Source organism: Opisthorchis viverrini, assembly GCF_000715545.1.
Source record: "Opisthorchis viverrini unplaced genomic scaffold opera_v5_283, whole genome shotgun sequence".
NCBI lineage: Eukaryota > Metazoa > Platyhelminthes > Trematoda > Opisthorchiida > Opisthorchiidae > Opisthorchis > Opisthorchis viverrini.
The window spans coordinates 279,380-299,048 of record NW_008751942.1 but is presented as its reverse complement, the minus strand read 5'-3'; the positions used below and the strand labels follow the sequence as shown (position 1 = coordinate 299,048).

The 19,669-nt window shown below is 42.6% G+C and overlaps 1 protein-coding gene across 1 annotated transcript in view; it reads right to left on the bottom strand.

The window, feature by feature from the left end:
- T265_14880 (hypothetical protein) overlaps nucleotides 1-19,669 on the bottom strand; it is a gene marked incomplete at both ends in the record, with an annotated part of 44,259 nt that overhangs the window by 16,759 nt on the left and 7,831 nt on the right. The window contains 2 exons of the mRNA XM_009175645.1: nucleotides 8,454-8,751; nucleotides 17,840-18,031. Coding sequence (XP_009173909.1) covers nucleotides 8,454-8,751; nucleotides 17,840-18,031 — 490 coding nt within the window. The remainder of the gene's footprint in view (nucleotides 1-8,453; nucleotides 8,752-17,839; nucleotides 18,032-19,669) is intronic.

Sequence of the window (19,669 nt, the reverse complement as noted above, 5' to 3'; positions counted from 1 at the left end):
ACTTTCCTTTCCTCCAGCTATAGAGATAATCAAAGATTTCAAATGGAAAATAAACTCCACCGAATAGCATAGATTTTATATACGTAGGGGAATTACGTTCCGCCATTTTTTGGCAATATGATGGATTAAAACGCTACTTTGCACACACTTTAAGAAATAAATTCACTCCTATCCTTTTGAGATTAAAGCAACACCAGAGCTTCTGACAATTCACTCCACAGCCTTGAAATCTGACATTCAGAATACTCAATAAAATTTCCTATGTATTCAGTACCGGAACGTATGGTGCTCATTACCTCTGGATGCCGGTTCTTCCTATGATCTTTTGCCGGGGCATGGCGTGGAACAATGTCACATATGATAACGATATGGTCCATCGGTCCGTTCAGGTTTCATAGCAGAGAGCTCATCTGTACTTCTGCCTGGAAAGTCTCAAGCTTCAAGTTATGGGGAACAGGATCAACTCTAGTCAGGACACATAATATGTACACTGGGCCTAGGAGAACTTGTAATAAGTACAGCTTCTTAGGTACCCCTTCGTGAGTGTATATGCGTTCTGCTGCAGAAGAGGCAATAATGCACCTCATCAGCTTATACAACCTTCTCTCCCTTGGCCTCATACTGTAATGGGTTAAATGCGTACCTTCAAAATTTTCGCTTCTTATCCCACGAGTTTATTGTCTTTGAAACCAAAGGAAGTTCATTCACTAGTAGAATTCGGCAATCCGTATATGGGACCAGGGTGGACTTGATAACCTGGTTACCGAATTCCGTTCTTATGCATAGCCGTAACTATTGTTAAGTCCCTGCAACATCCCAGGTCAACGTTCTCTCAGCTTTAAATGCGTTGAACGAGCATGGTATGAAACCTACGCTTTTAAGCACCTTGGTCTCCACTCAAATTCGTGAAATCGATCAAATTGTTTCGAGCTGAACAGTTGGTTTTAGCTACTACCTCTGTCCCCAAGACCTTCAGAATGTGCTTGCCCACTTTAGCAGAGTAATTGTCGAAAACGTCTAGAGGCTTTATCACTGTAGGGCAAACTAAACGCCCTTGTCTCCACCCGCTACACCCACGAAGGCAGCGAATCTTCAGATTATTTTTATGTCTCCACTGATTTTAACTGCTCTTGGTTAGATCGCACACTTTTCGGACAGCTAAGGTCTGAACCTGAAGAGAGTATTCTTACCGTGAGTTGAGTGTTGTGAGAGTAGGGGGAAGACTTGCAGAGCCGTATCGCCAGCACCCATGAACGGCTGAAATGCAGCACATACTGAAGTCAGCAAACTCACTGCACCGTGGGGAAATTAGATGGCGGGATATGCCAGGAAATAGAAGTGACTTAAAAGGGGCACTTACATCCTTTCTTATTACCAGGCCCGTAAGTGGAAGTACTTAGGAGAGTCCTTAGAAATGTTTTCCCCTTCCGAATCAAACTAGTTCTCAATAGTCATCCCATCAGTTGATAATAAATAAACCTTTCGTGCAACCTTATCTTTTTCAGCAAAGTCTGGCTTCGACGGTCTAACAGTGCACTTGAACATCAAATGATTGATCTAACAGCTTGGTGACCTCAATTCCGACGTTAGATTACGTAACTCAGTCCTACGCTCAAACAAACCACAACACATAGTGAGAAAAGGATAGTGCTGCGGTAGGGGCATTTTACTTGCACTCTGCCGACTTGTGAAGCAATGTGGAGATGAGGCGAGTCAAGCAAGCATTCTGTGAGAAGTGCACAATGGGTTGTGGCGAACCTCATCAAACGTGCGAGTGGTTTGATGGACCATGAAGGCAAACAATATGACGAGCTAGGTCGTACTGATGTGAAAATAGGTCCAATCGGTTCGCTAACTTTTCCGCACCCAAAGGTGGGCTCTGAGCAATGCTTACGTAGCGCATTTGCTTGTTATGTGGTGATTAGTTCATCCAACTTTGAAGTGGTTCGCAAACCATTCAACTCATATCAGACACCATAAACCCAGATTCGAAAACTCGCAAACTTTCTTTTAATTACACGATCATGAGCAGTGTGCGGATTGACCAATGAACCGACAGAGCAGACACGAGACACTGGCCTTTCTGCAGCCGCACTGTTACAGAATACTGTGGAATGGTGCGGTGCGGTACGGTGCTTATAGTCGGTATTCTGCTGATGTGACGAAAATGACTCGAGAAGCATTTGGCGAAGGTAACGATTAATGGGTGACAGAAGGAAATGAACACATTTCCCAAGATCGATAAACATCTGGAGGAGAAAGATCTCAATGGAAAGAACCTTTGGAAAATTTTCTATCTAAAAACAGGACCGCGTGCTCGTACGCTGCTGTGATCCTGATCAAGGGGCAGGATTATAAGTCTGACAGCTGGAGAATGAACCTGCACCCAATTTGTAGGTTATGACCCCACAGCGTAGTAGGAGTGGGCCTCAAACGAAAATCGTACAAAACTGGATGTTGTGATCAAGGGAAATAGAACATTATGATTTACAGAGTGTTGACGGGCCGGATTTTGAATGTAATAATCCTCCTCAGAGGAAATTTACTCCTATTACACGCTGGTTTTTATTGTTCCAATTCACTGACTCAGTCCAGTGGGATGTGATGGAACATGTGGGTTCAACCATATCTGTCTGCATTTGTGTTGCGTGGATAGTGTTGAGAGCGCACATAGAAAATTCAGAGATGTCGAAATCAAGGGAATTTAGATGACCTGTTGTGGTCGAGTTCAAGGGTTAAATCAGGATAGATGCGAACTGAACTGAAGCTGTTCAACTAATCGATCAGTGTCGCTCAGCATCACGTACAAGTGACATTTACCCAACGGTCGTACGGTGTGGCTTGTCAAGTATGTGTACTTAGGTGGTGAACAAATCAGCCTGAAGAGTACCCGAAAGAGATCTCATCGAATCTCTGTGAACGGATTTCACTAGTTAAGATAAAGCGAACATGACATGTGCAAATCCATAACCATTTAGATACAATATGATGCTGCCAAAACACTGGGCGCTAAACTTTATAAGTACACATGTATGGTCTACTGTTTAGCTCAGCGTCAAACGGTGACGTCAGGTGGAAGCGGGTGGTGGTTTTTCTTCGAGATGGTTAACGAACAAGAAAGTGTCTTTCAAAATGCTCGCTGACTCCATTTTTCTCTTTGGTTCTAGTGGGTTAGCTAGCTACTCAACTAATGCATCCTAAGGATAACTGAGTGTATCCCAGCACTGATTCTGGTAAAATGTTCCCTGATCCATATTGTACTAAACCACGTAATCATTTTCAGATATTCTTATCGAAAATGCACAATAACCAACCAGACACCTTTCCGTCTTACTGAGTTACACTACCATTCACTGAGTTTCATACCAGTTGTTTGGAGCAAAACCTCAATAGGAACATTGTTCGACAGATACCGATGCAGCTGTATTAAGGATGAATTACCCCCAGAATGTGACCTTCACCAATGTCCGGGCATCGACGGCGTTCAAAGGTTTGCTTCTGTGGTGGAACCCACTATTCCTCATTCACGGGTTTTTCACGGGTTTACTGGCTATAGAGTGTTCGTTTCATCTACAAGACTGGGTGAGATCAGACCGAAATCTCATACGTTAAGGTGAGCTAATCGGCAAGGTGCATAATTTTTTTTTACTTGCACAGTTGGGTGAGTTCGATAGCCCCGATAGACAGTCAGAAGGCCAGGACCGTTTTTGTCAAATTCCAGGTCTTAGGGCACCAAAGTGACGCCAGTCTGTCCGTAAGCGATAGAGTACGCACACTTCGACATCGCTGGCCGAACTGTTTTGCGATCTAGAAATATGGCTTTCACGTGCAGACCGTAAGCGATAGAGTACGCACACTTCGACATCACTGCCGAACTGTTTTGCGATCTAGAAACATGGCTTTCACGTGCAGAAGATGAACAAAACCTCCCAGTGTATGACCGTCGGTATTTCTAAAGAACATATAGGGTATGATGGGAACATCGGACTAGTGCTGGTTATTGGCACCGGTAGCTATGACTGAATCACGCAATTAGTGGTGCTCCTGCATCAAAGCCACCACCTTTAATGCGTAACCATCCCGCTTAGCAGGAAACTAGATCGATTCAATTGACTGGTTGTATCGGATCCACTAGTGCCCTTCACTATAACCCCATCTTTTGGTGACCAAAATAGTTTCGGCCGCAAGCACTCCGCCCTTGGTATACGGTCTGCAGCTGATAAGCTGGAGTGAAATGCCAACTAGTCAAGCACCGAACTGATATAGGGCTCATATTAATAAGAACTAGGAAATATTATGAAATAATACGATTGTGCCCTTCACTATAACCCCATCTTTTGGTAACCAAAATAGTTTCGGCCGCAAGCACTGCGCCGTTGGGACACGGTCTGCAGCTGATAAGCTGAAGTGAAATGCCAACTAGTCAAGCACCGAATTGATATAGGGCTCATACTAATAAAAACTAAGAAATATTATGAAATAATATGATCTCATCAATTATTAACAAAAATCGAAACTATTCTGAGTAATCGGTAAACTAAACAATCGACGAGCCTACTAAATAAATAGACATGCCACGATGCTGCTGGCTGTCTTTACCGGCTTGCCAACCAACTAATTTGCTTTTTACACTTGTTGGGAGAGAGATTTGAGTTTTCTTGGTCTGTGTGATTACGAGGAATCACTACTCCGAGCCAGTTAACAATGACCATTCGTTCGGGAAAGTCTGGTTATTTTCTGATTTATGGACTTGGTTTTTTTGAAGCCCTATCCCTTACTTCACTTGAGAACCTAAATTGAGGTACGTTGGCTGAGCTTTAGGCATTTGCAGACCAGTGTACAATTCACTCCAAAAAATCCACTCAATATTGACTTGTAAATGAATCTTGATCAGACATTTGCACGGCGATTCTAAAAAACGTCTATCACTACACTGATTAACGGCCTCCAAACGGCCTCCACACTTAAGTCGTGTCAGGTTACGTGCAGGTCAGAACTACGGTCCTAAGGACCGTACCCCAAAGGCACAGACCGACTGACGTTGCAAGTTTGAGGCAGGCCTCTATGGTTGCCCAATGAAGGTTCTTCCAAACGACGTGGTATTTGTTTCGTAGTTGTTAGTACCACATGGCTCATATTAGAGTTTTCTTTCCTGATAGTAAAACCAGAACAATAAAAGGAGCAGAATGAATTTTCCGATTCTCGTGTTATTTGCAATAAGCAAACCTCTGGGGCGAACACCCCTTCAGAAAAGACGGTCTGGTATCAGGCCTTGGTCACTACGTTTCTATGGTTAATTCTGATATAATCACCATTACTGGAAAATAACAGAACCTATAGGCATGAATCTCAAAGCTGACTACCCCAACAAGCTCTGAGCAGTAGACCTGCCGTTTTGATAATTTCGTCAGCGAGAAACGGGCGTCACCACCAGCACACTAAACTGCTGTGCATCAAATCACACCGCGTTACTGGTTCTGTTGCTGTTACACCTAGCTGATTCCCCATGACGTATTTGCCAACAAAACGAAAGAATTCTCATGACGTCAGACTATGACGCTGATTAAAAGTTGTTAGTCCACTTGATGTTTTAGGAAAGGTATAGTCCTGTGATCGTAGCATGGCTGCCATGGCAGCATTGAAGACGGGAATAGTAGTGCCGGAAGTAAACCGCAATGAAAAACCTTGAATACCACCGCCTCACAGGTCATAATCCATTCAGCAACGCCCATTAGATGATATGTAACTAAGGGGCTTCCAGTGAAGTACAGTTTTGAAGACTAGTTCGAGTACATACGACACGATTAATACAGCCACTTAAGCCTGCCCTATGTATTGTTGTTCTGCACTTTAGTCACTCACAGTAAAATAAAGGAGGCAAAGGCTTCTCAGTGACTTAAGCACTACAAAACTGAATTTACATTATGAATCCAAAAGGAGGACAGAGATACCGAAAATTCATTGGAAACTTGATTCGTTAATTCACTGACAAAGAGATCAAACAAAAGAGGGCCGTTCTAATGATGCTGGACGATTATACTGCTTATCCACTTTTTCAGCTGAGTGAGTCAAAGTGAATGTTTTTGCTTTCAAACGCATCGTCCCACCTGCATCCAATAATGCCGAAATCACTAGGTTATTGAGGTCAACAGTTGTTGTCACACATCTGATGTTTCTCAGAAACTGACCTCCAGCCAGGCAAGTGAATTGTACTCTCATATTTTCATCAGTAGATTCAACTGTTGCACGCCATTGTATGGATCCAAAATCCTCCTGACACTATGTCCCGTGCGACCACTTGCGGACATTGTTTTAGCCAGGTGAACTCTAACTTATGGACTACATACTTAGAACCAAGTTTGATTGCCTTTTAGGGGGTTTCTACTCTGATGGCACATGTCTTGCTAGATATCCATTTAAATTCTGCGGAACTCTTGTGGAAAGGCGAAGCAGACAGGGAGAATGTCGGTTTCGAAAATAATTACTGCAATAGATTACACTTATCTGATTCGTAAACTTGAAATATGGTCAAACTGAGATGAACTGCAGTGCCCAATGTCCCTAAAAAGTAAATCTCGTAAAAAGTGAAGCAAAGAAGCCGACATTTTAGTGTTTCTACTAAATGTATCAAGCATTTTGTGAGACATTAAACGATTCCTAAGGCTGCTTTACCCCGATTAGAGAATCCTCGTTTGAAGCGAAAGATTTTGCATTTTCCGGATTGTTGGTTCCTCTGTGTTGTGTTTGCTAAAAACACACGTAAAACTTATTGTGACCTGAAGTGAACCAGCCTGCTGATTGTGCCAAATAGCCGCATAAATAGATTATCCGCCATTTTAAGTGCACCTGAATTTGGATGTGTTTATTGAACGAACGTTCGTATCGCACAGCAAAACAAGATTGTCGCATGTGCTCATATTTAAGGAAATTGGGGAAACAAAGCAAAAGCCCGCTTCGAGGAACAGAGTTCGATTTTTAACGACGTAAGTGTGGGACGCAAATCAACACACGGAAAGCTTCCAAACCGCCGAAAGACGGGTTACACCACCTGCAATTTTACTGATGGTGAAACGTGCCTCTGGAATATCAACCAAAAGTTCACCCTGCAGGTGAAATAATTTTCTAAAAATTCGAGAACCGCTGCGCAATCGTTTCAATCTTTTTCGGAAATCACCACAAATGGGCACCTGACAAATATCCGGAGAAATTTGACCCCGCGATTTTATAGTGAGAATTGAACAGTATACCATCACGTCGAGAGTAACGAACCTGTAGCGCGATTTACTTGCACCCGAACAGGCATCAGACATCCACCATTTTAAATGATGTCACATTTTGGCAGGCTACTTAATTCGTGAACTGCAAGGCCCAAACTACTCGAGATACTAGCCGAACAAAAAGAAATCCAAATTGGAAATCCTATTGTTACTTGTACAGCTTGAGCTTGCCAATACTACGTAAATGACAGTGGCTACCTTGAGTTTATTTCTCGCCAATCCTACTTTTGAAGCTACTTGATCTCACGGGTAGTAATTAGGCTAAAGTTTAAAAGCGGGATGGACCCAGTGCCATATGTAAATCTTACCCAAAACGAGCCCAATACACAAAGAAGAAGAAACTCTCGCCTGCTTAGCTGGCTATGGCGTGACAGCGTGATCGCCATTCGGATCAGTTGGTTGGCATGTTCTTCACGGACCCCAACCAAGTGCAAGGCTAATAATGTTGGCCTCATACAGGTGGGCGTCACGATTGCTGTCACTTTCATTCAGGCGACTATATTCTAACCTACTTTCTGTAAAATTTCTCCAGTGAGGTAGACGGTAGCTAGGCATGTGTAGTAAAGTCATAAATTTTAAACGCCCGGCACTCTGACTAGCTTAACCGATGTATCATGCGTCACCTAGATTTGATTTGTTTCAGTAGGCGGCCTGCATGGTTCATGGCATGACAGTGCATTGGAGTATTAAGGCAGTACTGTCCTCAAATAGAGTTAATAAAGAGACAGCAGTCCATAAAGATGAAAAATTTAGTATCGGTGATAGGTTGCCCCAAGAGACGGCCTCTAAAGTAGCAGCTCTTCGTTATTCCCCTCGAGAAAGAAAGATCACACCTTTAACCAAAGACATTTCATAACTTGTCCCGTGAGCGTTTAGCTAAGTTGACACCTATTAGGAAATCGCTCCCTTACATTCAAGGAAAGGCACAGCCACTTACAACAGAAACCGGATCCTATACCTTGATGAAGGGTGGTTGGACAGGCTTAGCATATCTTCGGACAGCCTCCCTTCTACCGAGATCCTCAGCAACTTACAGTACTCTCGAAAGAGTTTAACTATCAGTTGCGTAAGTGTGAGCCTTCACGGAAGATTTCGTATCATCTTCTATACAGACTGCAATCTTCATGAAAGTTACTCTGGGGTGCATAGTTAATACCTGTAGTCAGCATAAATTACCTGTGGTTCCGGAAGTGTACAGGATGTAAAGTGGATGATTGGCCTCAACGGGAACTGCATCATGCGGTTGGGTTGATGACATCAGTTCATCCCAGTCAAACCACGACTTCTTGGCGTCCAGTTCAACCTTCTCAAACTCTGGACGATTGTACAGGATGCAGGGGAAATCTCCAGCGACATATCCAGCAGCTTTGATGGCATTATCTACGGTTGGTTTGTAAGAAACCAGCTTCTGTCTTTCTTTTCCGAATGAGGCGGTCACGATTACCTTTGGCTTGAAAAGGCAAGAAAGAAAATGCTGAAAAATGCAGTTTATTCGCCCAGGATATTTCTAGCCAGTTCCTTGAAAAAAACAAGTGTTATGAAGCTTTCGCTACCTCATCCTTTGATCGAAATGAAGACCAAATCGAGGTAAACACTTAGACACTCAATAAGTTACTTAGGGGTACATTCAGAAGAGATCACCGTGGTAAAGGTTGGGCACCGACCCACAGGACACGCTGCCATTGACGCTCCAGAGGAACCACCTTTCATAGAAGGGGTAGTTCTGGAGACAAGCGTCTGTTTCGATCCACATCACCGCCTTTACTTACATCTAATCGGAACAACTTAGTTATCATAATGTTTAATAAAACCTTCCACGGAAATTGCAGGAACCGGATTATCCTACAGTCAGTGGTCGGAAAAATACGATCATCTCTAAAAAATACCGGAATGCCTTGATGCTCCCGAAGTTATGTGCCTCGTTTTTGGAATTGTCTTGCATCGTTCTTAGCCCAACATAGATTCCGGAACGATATGTCTAGTACTAGATAAGACGGTAAGCAAGTATATAGTTTCAATGCTAGAGTGGGAGTGGATTCACTCCTTTGTTATGAACCTCTTCATAAAATAAACTTTTCAATCAACCACTGCCATTAGTGAAATAAGCCACAACCTGTTGTTTCATCGGACATTCGTCTGAAGTTTATAAGCCAAAAACAAAATAAACTTGAGCCTGAGTCATCAGTTTTTGATTCCGTCCCACGACTTGTGTGAGGCACCCATAACCAAGGGATGCAAAAGGGCGAATATCAGCTGCATCTGCAGAGATCGTCCAAACTACTAGTGGAAATGATCACAAGCTGACTGTTCAGTGTGACTAAAGGGTTGCCAATGAATATATACATCAAGGCTTATATGTGATTATCTTGATAGTTGGATGGACACCAGGCTTAACCCTGATTTCTTGAAAATTCTTTTCACTGTCATTTTGCCAGCCAGTGACAAAGGTTGGGATATAGAGAGACACCAATCAATCTTAAAGCTTTTTACCCAAAAGAAAGCCATTCTTCTTCTTCAAAGAAGAGCTCTTTCTCTGCACAGGAAGACAACGTCGTGCACCGGGGTTGGAGGGCTCAGCAAATGCTACTGACAAAGTTTCCGTTTGGGGAATCAAACACGCAGACAACTTCTGCACAAAGAGCACAGCGAATATACCCATGAAAATATCAAAAACGTAAGCAGACAGAGGTCTATTATGTAGTTCCAGGACATATCTGATACTTTCAAACTGCAAATACCTTGCCATAGACGTACGGTGCCAAGATAGAGTACGAAAATCCGGTTACACACGTGCTTATTGGCACACCTACTGTTGTATAAATACATACAATATAAATTCGTTGCAGTTATTAAAAAGTTGAATATCACAACTTGTGGACACAAGGTAAAAAGCAGATCTGGCTACACCTTTTGAAACAAAGTTGACTGAAGCTATCACACGGGAACAAGATAACAATTCCTAACGACCACTGGAATTTACTCCAACTGTGGGTAGCTGGTAAAGGTGAAGTTGAAGACCATTCGGGAGAACGTATTTTAGATGATACTATGCACTTCATTAATACTTGACCTAGATTTACTCCAAGTTGTATCGCCTAACAGGAGTCAGCTGATTAGGCTATCACACCTTGATATTTATCAGTTAGGTTTAGTCAGGGTAAGCGGTTTATTTTCACTAATGAGCAGTATTGTGTTACAGCTGTTGAATTCATGATTATGCCAATTATAGTGAGACCACTTTTGGTTCTCCTTCTGTGATAATCGCGGTTAATTAAATGCTTTCAAGACACATTCGATGCGCATCTAGCTAACATAGATTGGTTTGACCAGCTTGTCTGTTGACCGCTCCAACGTAATGAAGTTAATCATTTCTCATTGATGGTTTCGCTGCCTGTCAGGGCGCGCCCAGACAGAAGAAAAAGCACACGTGCAGAGTGTCGCATCCCCAAGGTCACCATCGGTATGACACGTCCGGAAAGTAGGTGAGTCGGCGGCTCCCATCAAACAGGGCTTAGCAACAGACGACCAACGCAGTGGGCCTGAGAATGTTCACGACCGGAACACCACCACTGACTGTACGGAGCGAACAAGTGAGCGATCATATTTGACCAATTAGTCATCCTATATATTTACGCAGACGCTCTGTATGTTTTGTCCTGGCAATACAGCCATGTCCCCAGCTCTCTGTCTTCTCCATATCGCGTAGTCTAGCAGGCTCAGTGCAGGCGTAACCAATAGCTCGGCCACCGCACAATACAACACTGCCCGAATTTTCATTGCACTTCTGGATGAGAACCGTGAAATTCATAAGATGGTTCGGGACTTTGGAACTTACGTTAACCGGCAATGGACAGTAAGTTTGTAGATAAAAGCTTTCAAGAAATAAGGAGGCAGGTTAACGAGAAAAGACACAACACAGCCGCTGGTTGCACGACATCGCTGTGTCGTTGAGACGTCTGTGAACCCCAACCTCTTTGAATATATATACCAGTGAAGTCAAGAACCTTTGTTGTCTTGCTTTTACTACATCACCGGATCACGCACTGTCCCCCTTGTGTTACCTTTCTGTCAGAACCTGTCCCAGCAAATGACAAATTAAGCAATCACCTGACATACGGAGCACATGACCAAGCCAGGGTAGCTGGTGCAGGTGAATCAGCTCATTGCAACCGTTATGCTGCTAAAAACTGTTCGCTGCACTTTTCAATCGCTAATTTGATGCTCTCATTAAACACGTGCAATGTTTTGGGGGCCCGGTTGTTGGGGGCAGGGGTGTGCAATGTTTTGGGGGCACCGATGGTCGCAGGCAAGCGATATCAGTTTGTCTCCAACGGGCAGTCACCAGAATTCACAGTCGTAAGTGAAAAACTGGTTGCACTACCAAGTAGTAGATCCTACCTTTCATCAGCAGGCTCACGTCACCTCGACTCCTGAAGTACCCACATTAGTGGAAAACAGAACAATCCTTAGCTATTCTGGCATTTACCTTTTCGGGATGTGATGTGATGCAACTACCCACAAAGGTTAATCTGCCAATCATTCCTAGTGATCGTTATATCACGACCAGTTTTGGTATTCATCCAGTGTATTCATCCAGAACTTTGCACCTTGAAGAAGCAAATCGCATACCAAAACATGTGTGAAATTATTTGCAACATTTATTGCATTTCGCAGCTTCGATGCAATCTTAACCAATTAGGACAATCTGGTCTTCTCGGGGAAGAAACTTTACTCCAGGAGCGGAACACAGCTAATGTTCTCCAGTTATTTAGTTTGATTAAAAAATTGAAGAGAATGGGCGAAGTAGAGTATTCCCGATGGTTACCAATTTTGGCGACGAACTAAGAAATATCCCCATAGAATTACACGCACCAAAGGGCCTTGGAGCAAAAGGATGAGTGATATACGGGGAGATGTTCGGGACACCTTTGAAGAAGAGACGCAGCCCAAAAACAGCGACATCGGCTGAGTTGAACAAAAACCATTGGTCTCCTTCGTGTAGTTGTGTTCAAAAGCTGTAACAAGGTAAAGATATGTTCAATACACTCACGATCCGGATAAAACCGTGCTTGGTTTTCATAGAATTTCATCTCATGGTTTTATGGCATAATGCCGCTCAATTTCAGGTCTGGCAATCTTTGTGAACATGGAAACGACATCACCTATCCGTCATCCCTCTGGTACTTCCTTTGCGTTCCAAACCCTCCTCACACGTTGGCAGATTGTGAATGAGTCCTTCTCGTCCATTCTTCAACAAAGCAGCCAGACAACATGTCAGACGAATAGCCATGCCGCATTTCAGAATCTCAGTTTCTTTTTGCCTTTCTCTTTTGTTTGGACTGAGCTAGTCACGTCCCATCATGATTGCTGATTATTGTAGTAGGCATGCCAGACCGGCTAAATGGTTTTTTGAAGTGCTCTGACAAGCATCGAAGCTGGAATAGCATTTGGGCCATCATCCGCTGCAATGCTTCCACTAACCTGAGGGTTTTGTCCGGTGTTTCGGATAAGTTGTAAAGGATTTCAGGCATTTTCAATCGCCACAGCCTCACTCATTTCTTGGGCATTAGTTGGCCACAAATTCTCCAACTACGTCCCAAGAGTGCGGGTCAATGGAAGCTAGGAAGCTAACTTATTCGCCCCCAAAATATAGCTTCGGTGAAAAATACTTCTCACGTTTCGCGCCGAACGCCAAGGCAATGTGTATTTTCCACTTTCGTGTGAAGCAGGCAGAAAACCTCTGCTTCACAAAGTGATAAAAAAAAGGAGCTCTTTCTCATCGAACCCCTAACATTTTGTAGGATTGTCGCGTAAGTCTACTAAAATGTTTATTGAATTATCAGACTGTTAAAATCTCATTCAACATGGGTTTGCTAGGCAAATCAGCTTCTTGTCCAGGTGGCATGGAGCTGTGGCTGTTCGCATGAAACAAATTCATTAAATCACGACCGCACGGTATACTCGAGAATGTTTGAAAAATATTCAGGTGGCAAAGGTATACTCGTTCTAACCGGAAAGGTACTCCCTTCCACTATCAAAGTGATGGTACCTACTTCACATTTGTGTGGACTCGGCCACTTTCTAGACAGCACAAGCTCCAGGCGCAAGAGGTTGTCACTGATTTGCAACTGCTGTCCTGTTTGGCTCGGAACTTGGCACAATTCTTGATCCCAAAATCCACACCGGCTTTACATAAGCACAATTCTATTGCTACGGTTGGTAGACAAATATACGATCTTTTTTCTTTGTGTTTATTGGCCTACTTTCCATGTATTGCTGCTGTCACTCGTAGTATAAGAACTTGAGTTGAGGATCGACATTGCGTCGCTTGCGTAACACCAGTCTCCGCTAATTAACCGTTTTATCACGTACTCCAGTCGTATACCACAATACCTGTCACTCGTAGTATAAGAACTTGAGTTGGGGATCGACATTGCATCGCTTGTGTAACACCAGTCTCCGTTAATTAACCGTTTTATCACATACTCCAGTCGTATACCACAATAATGACAGTACATTGCCCGGGTACTAATCCAGGTTCTTCACAGCGGAAGATGATTCGCTGAAGCCCCAATTCTTGCTCAAGCTAATCTCAGTTCAGTTATGCTGAATCGTAACACTGACATTCACATTTTGATCTAATAGCCGAACAGTAACACTCTACGGATGCGACACACAGCAATGTCGTGACGTCATCCTACCATCTACTGCACCCTTGCTATGCTAGACTATGTTTGCTTATGCGTACCAGTCCGCTTCCGACAAGATTTGGAGTGGTGATTACATCGGGTGGCAAGGGACCAGCCCAACAGAAAAACCGAACACCAAACTTTGGACGCACTTTCATCCGGTTTTCAGCACATGATATCTCATGAGCCACTAATTATAGCGCTTAAGCTGCAAACTCCTGGTTCATATACGAAGCTCATGAATCCACAGTGCTCAGAATTAATATGGATTGCACATCATTGCTTCATTGGTGAAACTGTGTGAAAACATCACACACATAGGTGCCTATTTTGAACCCTTTTACTTCATTCCTGGAAAAGGACGTGACGTTTCAAGTGGCTCAGTGAGGTTTCTGGTTATATGTAATTACTTCACCTTGCACTTCTGATATGTCATCTGATTGCGTCAAACTGCCAGCTGAAGTCAACGAAAAGACTCATTTCGGGTGTATAAACATCCCAAGGAGTGAAGAGTTTCAGGAATTATGCAGTATCGGCTGCTTAACAGATACGAACTCATTTTTGCTGTTACTTTGACCTCATTCCCTTAGGGCAGACACGTTGACTGAAGGCGACGAAGCAACGCAGAAGAATTTATGCACATTTAAAAGTGAAATTTTTGCGGAAAGATTGTCGGCGGTTACCGACACGTTGCTAAAGCCCATACTCTACACAACCTATTGTTCAATCCAGCATGAACACATTTTTTCTCAATTTGATCTCAAGTTAGCGAAATTGAAACGTCACAAAACCAACTCATCTTCTCCTGTCTGGTAAGACCAAGCAGGGGAAAATGCGGTGGAATGGGCTTACACAACCTGCTCGACTTGAAACTTGTGTAGAAATCAATACAGAACATGAATTACCTGACCTTTTGTTTGCACTGCAAATAGCGGCTTGTAAGAATTATAGGGATGGAAACAAAAGACAACAAGAACACAACTTCTCTGGCTGACAATAATCAGTTTCAAGTTGCTCATCTGGTATAGACAAAGCAGTGAAGTATCTCAAACCATGTGATCCCTCAGCTTCAAACGTATCATCTGTTCCACTGAAATGATGTAGAAAGTAGAGTCCCAAAAAGACTCATAGTAGTACACAAGGAATGAATAAAGTGGACGAAAAATAAGCGCCCGGGCATCAATGTTGGTGAGGCTTAATACTGAGTGTTACCTTCCTAAAAGCGGCTATTGGGAGAGTTGAAACAACATGAAAAGAGAACACCCCAAGCTTTAATTGCGAACTGTAATTTCTTTCACAAGCAGATCCTTCCCAACAAACCGATACAAGTTGGAAATGATGACTGCACAAATATCCTAGAATGATGTTTTCGGTTAAGAAAACCGAACCGAAGAAGACCCAACTCCACTCGTTCGTCGGTCAAATCTAAGCAAATGTTACAAAGTGGCTCCACGAATTCCGCAACAGATCTCCCTTTTTCAATAGACGCGAAGTGAAATTCTACGAACAACACATACTACTCGCGTGCCTCCCCATCAGTAGTATCACCGTTACACTGGTAGTGTTTAGCGAACGCATCCTCTAAATGGCTCTGTGTGAGATATGAGATTTCCAGATCGAGGAATGTAGTGGGGTCAGGCGATCCAAACAGCGTATTACACATCCACAAGTGAATTTTGTTTGTATTATCGATGTGCTGCTATCAGCACCTTAAGGGCAATGGCATTAATTTGGGGAAAAACTTACAAAATAGTAAACTCACAGATGCACACATGATTTTTCATCTAGAGAACTGATATGCGTAACCACCAATTAGCATAACTTCCATAAGCTCAAAAACCACAGCCTCCCCGATTTGGACAGCTGAAATCGGCCACTCGACACGGAGTTACTAACATCCCTCTCACTTTCATTTTAAGTATGGGCGTTGTCTTTTCCTAAAATTTCGACCCTTTTACAACAGAGTACTTGGACGTATCCGCGTTTTTTGTGTTTCCCGGAAAACCCGTAGATAATCTTGTTATTCAAGTTGCCTAGTGCATGTCTAAGTAACTAACAAAAGTTTTCCGTCCCATGAGTTTGTCAGGATCATTTATAATGGGCATCAAGCTCCAGATTTGGCATCATTCGATTCTTAGGTAATCATATCATGAGAAGAATTATACTCCTTTATCCACACCCATTTCAGCACCTTTTGTCATACCATATGTTCTGAATATCAGTTTGCTTAAAGTGCTCGTCAGTTTCAGTTGGACTCGCCTACAAAGATGTAGATTTTGTCCCCAAAGGCAAAGACAGTTTACATCAAAAACCAAAACATTTTGTTGAATGGTGCACATGGAAATTCACATCAGAAATTCTGTAGAAAGAATTTAAGTATTCTAAAAATGGACGACTATCTGCTGTACAGTAGTGTGATGAGTTTGCACACATTCAACATGCCGTTCTGACTGTTCCTCAAACGTGTAAATCATGCCGCGTACCATTTTAGTGGCGTTTTTGCACAGGTACAGGTACGTACTATCTGATTTTGATCAAAGGCTGAATATGTGTATCTCCAAGACCACCAACTGCTTGCCCCAAGTTCTTAGGCATGGGTAGTCACTTAGAAGCACATCTTAGTCATTGTCCACTTTCATGAACGAATACAAGCTTACGTTGTTGTCACGATTATAAGCATTATCATCCTCTCCACTACCATGCGAACATAACTTATTTTAAAGGTGACTACTGGAGAGAAATGACTTAGTACTATATACCACGTACAATCCAAACTGTCCTTCACTACAAACACTCATTGAATCGGGGTGGAAACTGACAAGAACGTCACTGCCACAGGTCAACAGTCGTAACAACAAGGTTTCCAGCAAGAAAGGTGTAAAATTTACTTAATGGTGGCTTCTATGGATTTGCTGCGGGGATTAACGAGTATAACCTCGGATTTCTTCGTCTCTTTCATCTTCTCAGCCGTTTGGCTCCACCAGACTTCAAAGTCAGCAAGCAAACTAATTTTCAGTTAGCGCCTCATTATTCACCGGCGTGCAATCGGGTCAGACGAGAGCAGTACTTCTAGATGTAAACAACACTGCTTTTCTGTATGATGCTTGAGTGAGGCTGCTGCATAGGAAGCTTTGGGTGATGTTTCAAGGTTTCAGAATATATTCCAGTGAGAACTGACAGCGACGGTGAGATAGTTAAAAGCGAATGTAGAAAATGACCAAAGACCGATTCGTGCGAGTGATGTTTATTAACAAGGGTCCCATGGTTTATTTGCCTACGCCAAGGAAACCATTATGTTACAAGACGATTTCGGTTGGTCCAGAAATCTGTACCGCTGTCGGCGAGCTGTATAGCGGAAATTTACAGGTATCCATCCGTATCAGATTTAATACAATCTGACCACCCAAATGAATATCACTTATGCTAAATCCATCCTCTTGCACACAAGACTTAAACCTAAAAAGGTGTAACGGCTTGGATGAAAACGTCAGAATAATTATCGATTTACGTTAGACATTCTTCCACAATATTCAAAAATGTGTTGCCTACGTGGTCGGGCTTATCATGACATACTGCTTGGTGTCGGACGCTTGCAGCCATAAAGCAAGTCCCATTGATGACATCAAATGAATTCGGACAACAGTTTTATTCAAATGAAGTAATGAAAAGCAAGAAAATAAAGTTATGCGGACTATCAAGGTGTTGAGTCATGCCTGGCCGTTTAAAAAAAACAAGTGAAGCATATTTACGACGTTTATATATACTACTCTAACCTATGTTGTTCTTGTCCACTCTAATTCCATTATGTAGACTAAACTTCTTCTTATCCAGTATAACAAATAAAAAATATAACAATGGCATGTGTACGCTTACTTGTGCGCTTTTGATTCGAGAGGCCAACTGTTCCGCCGAAAAGCCACCAAAAACAACTGCGTGGACTGCACCAATTCTGGAGCACGCAAGCATTGCCACCATACATTCAACAACCATTGGCATGTAAATAACAACAGTGTCTCCTTTTCGTACATTGAACTTTCGACTCAGAACCCCAGAAAACAAGGAAACCTGAAACATTGGAACAAATACATATGGTTAAGTTATTGAAAGCGACCGGAGATCACGATCGTTTTTATTTGCCTCATTGGTTTTCCGAAAATTTCTGACCCTCCGGACGGGATAAAACTCGGTAAATCGGTTGAATATCAATCAACCAATTAATCAACCTGTGTTTCTTGGGAGGGATAAATGTCGACTGGGAATAGCCGGTATAATACAATGGATCGCGCATTGAACAGTAAAAGATATAAATAGTTAGACGAGAGTGGGAACAAGCCTTATGCCTAAAATTTGGGTCAAGATATTGAGTTACTATGTTAACAGACTGTATCCAATAAATTCCACCATACCGGTGGCCAATTTGGTTACTTTGCCATTAACTACCTGTGATTGAGCCTTTGTATCCGAATTCATCAAGACAAGGTTTTCCGTTGTATGTTAGGTTCAAGTAATCTACCTGAAATATGCGCCAAAATTTGTAAATTTGGCCGAGTGATAACCAGTTTCTAGCCTGAGACAACTAGATGTATGGAAAATCCAGCTAGATAAGAGAAGCTAGTGGATACAGGAGGCTTATACTTGCTCGTCGATACTCACTATAGGTTCACAAAGACTTAAGGGTCACACAGATTTTCTACTGAATTTATGACAAAGTTTGAGTGCAGCATTATCATTTTTGCTGAGAAGCGTGAGTTTCAGTAAACTAAAAGGAAAGCAGAGGGGGAGGCATACCTTTCTGGTGGCCCATACATCAATTAATGTATGTGGTGACTGACAATTACATAATGCTACCTTGCTTGCTTAGCTGCTCCTGATTTAAAATACAGAGGGTTCTATGCTCTTTTGCTTGGCCAGGAGCATAGGATAAATTAAGAATGGGGATGGTTTGGAAGGTGTGAAGAGCGATAGATATATTGGAGATGTGTAAAATGAACTCCTATATGACATAAAATCTTCAAGCAACTATGGTGCCAGCTGATTACAGAATGGGCCTTCAAAAAGGTTGTTAGGTAAGTGAGCCGGACACCACGCTACATGAACAAGCATACCTGTTGTTTTTAGGGGCACCGCAGTGATTTGCACAATCCCGCCGTAATGTGGCATTACAGCATACCGCATGAGATAAGTGCCGCGTAAACCTACAGAACGAGGTGTTTCAGATACGCAGTCAGTTTTTATCCGTTAATTAATTAGGAAGCACTTATGACCGTGCTAACAGGCTCATTTACACAACATATCGAGGTTTGTATGCAGCCAAAACAGGCCGCTTTACGACAACCATAAAGGAACACGGTCACAATACGAGAATCTGAAGGATCAATTATGGAGGTTGGAAAATCATTCTGGCCTGCAGACTTTTACTACAGCAGTGAGACAAGTCAGTATCATTGTACGCCAAAAAGAGAAGCTGTCATCGTAAACAGACAACACTTGCTGAGTTTCCAAAATGATGGCTATTTTCAATGAGCAACATCTGGAGTAACCTATCGACCAAGTTTTCTCTTCGTCGTTTCATTACTCAGTGGTTAATATCCCAAATCGTTTAACAGTAGACAGCATGGGGGTGCAAGAACTCTGAGGAACAGATGAATGCATCCGAAAATTGCTCACTATGTGCGTAGTTCAGTTCTGGTTTCAGTATATATA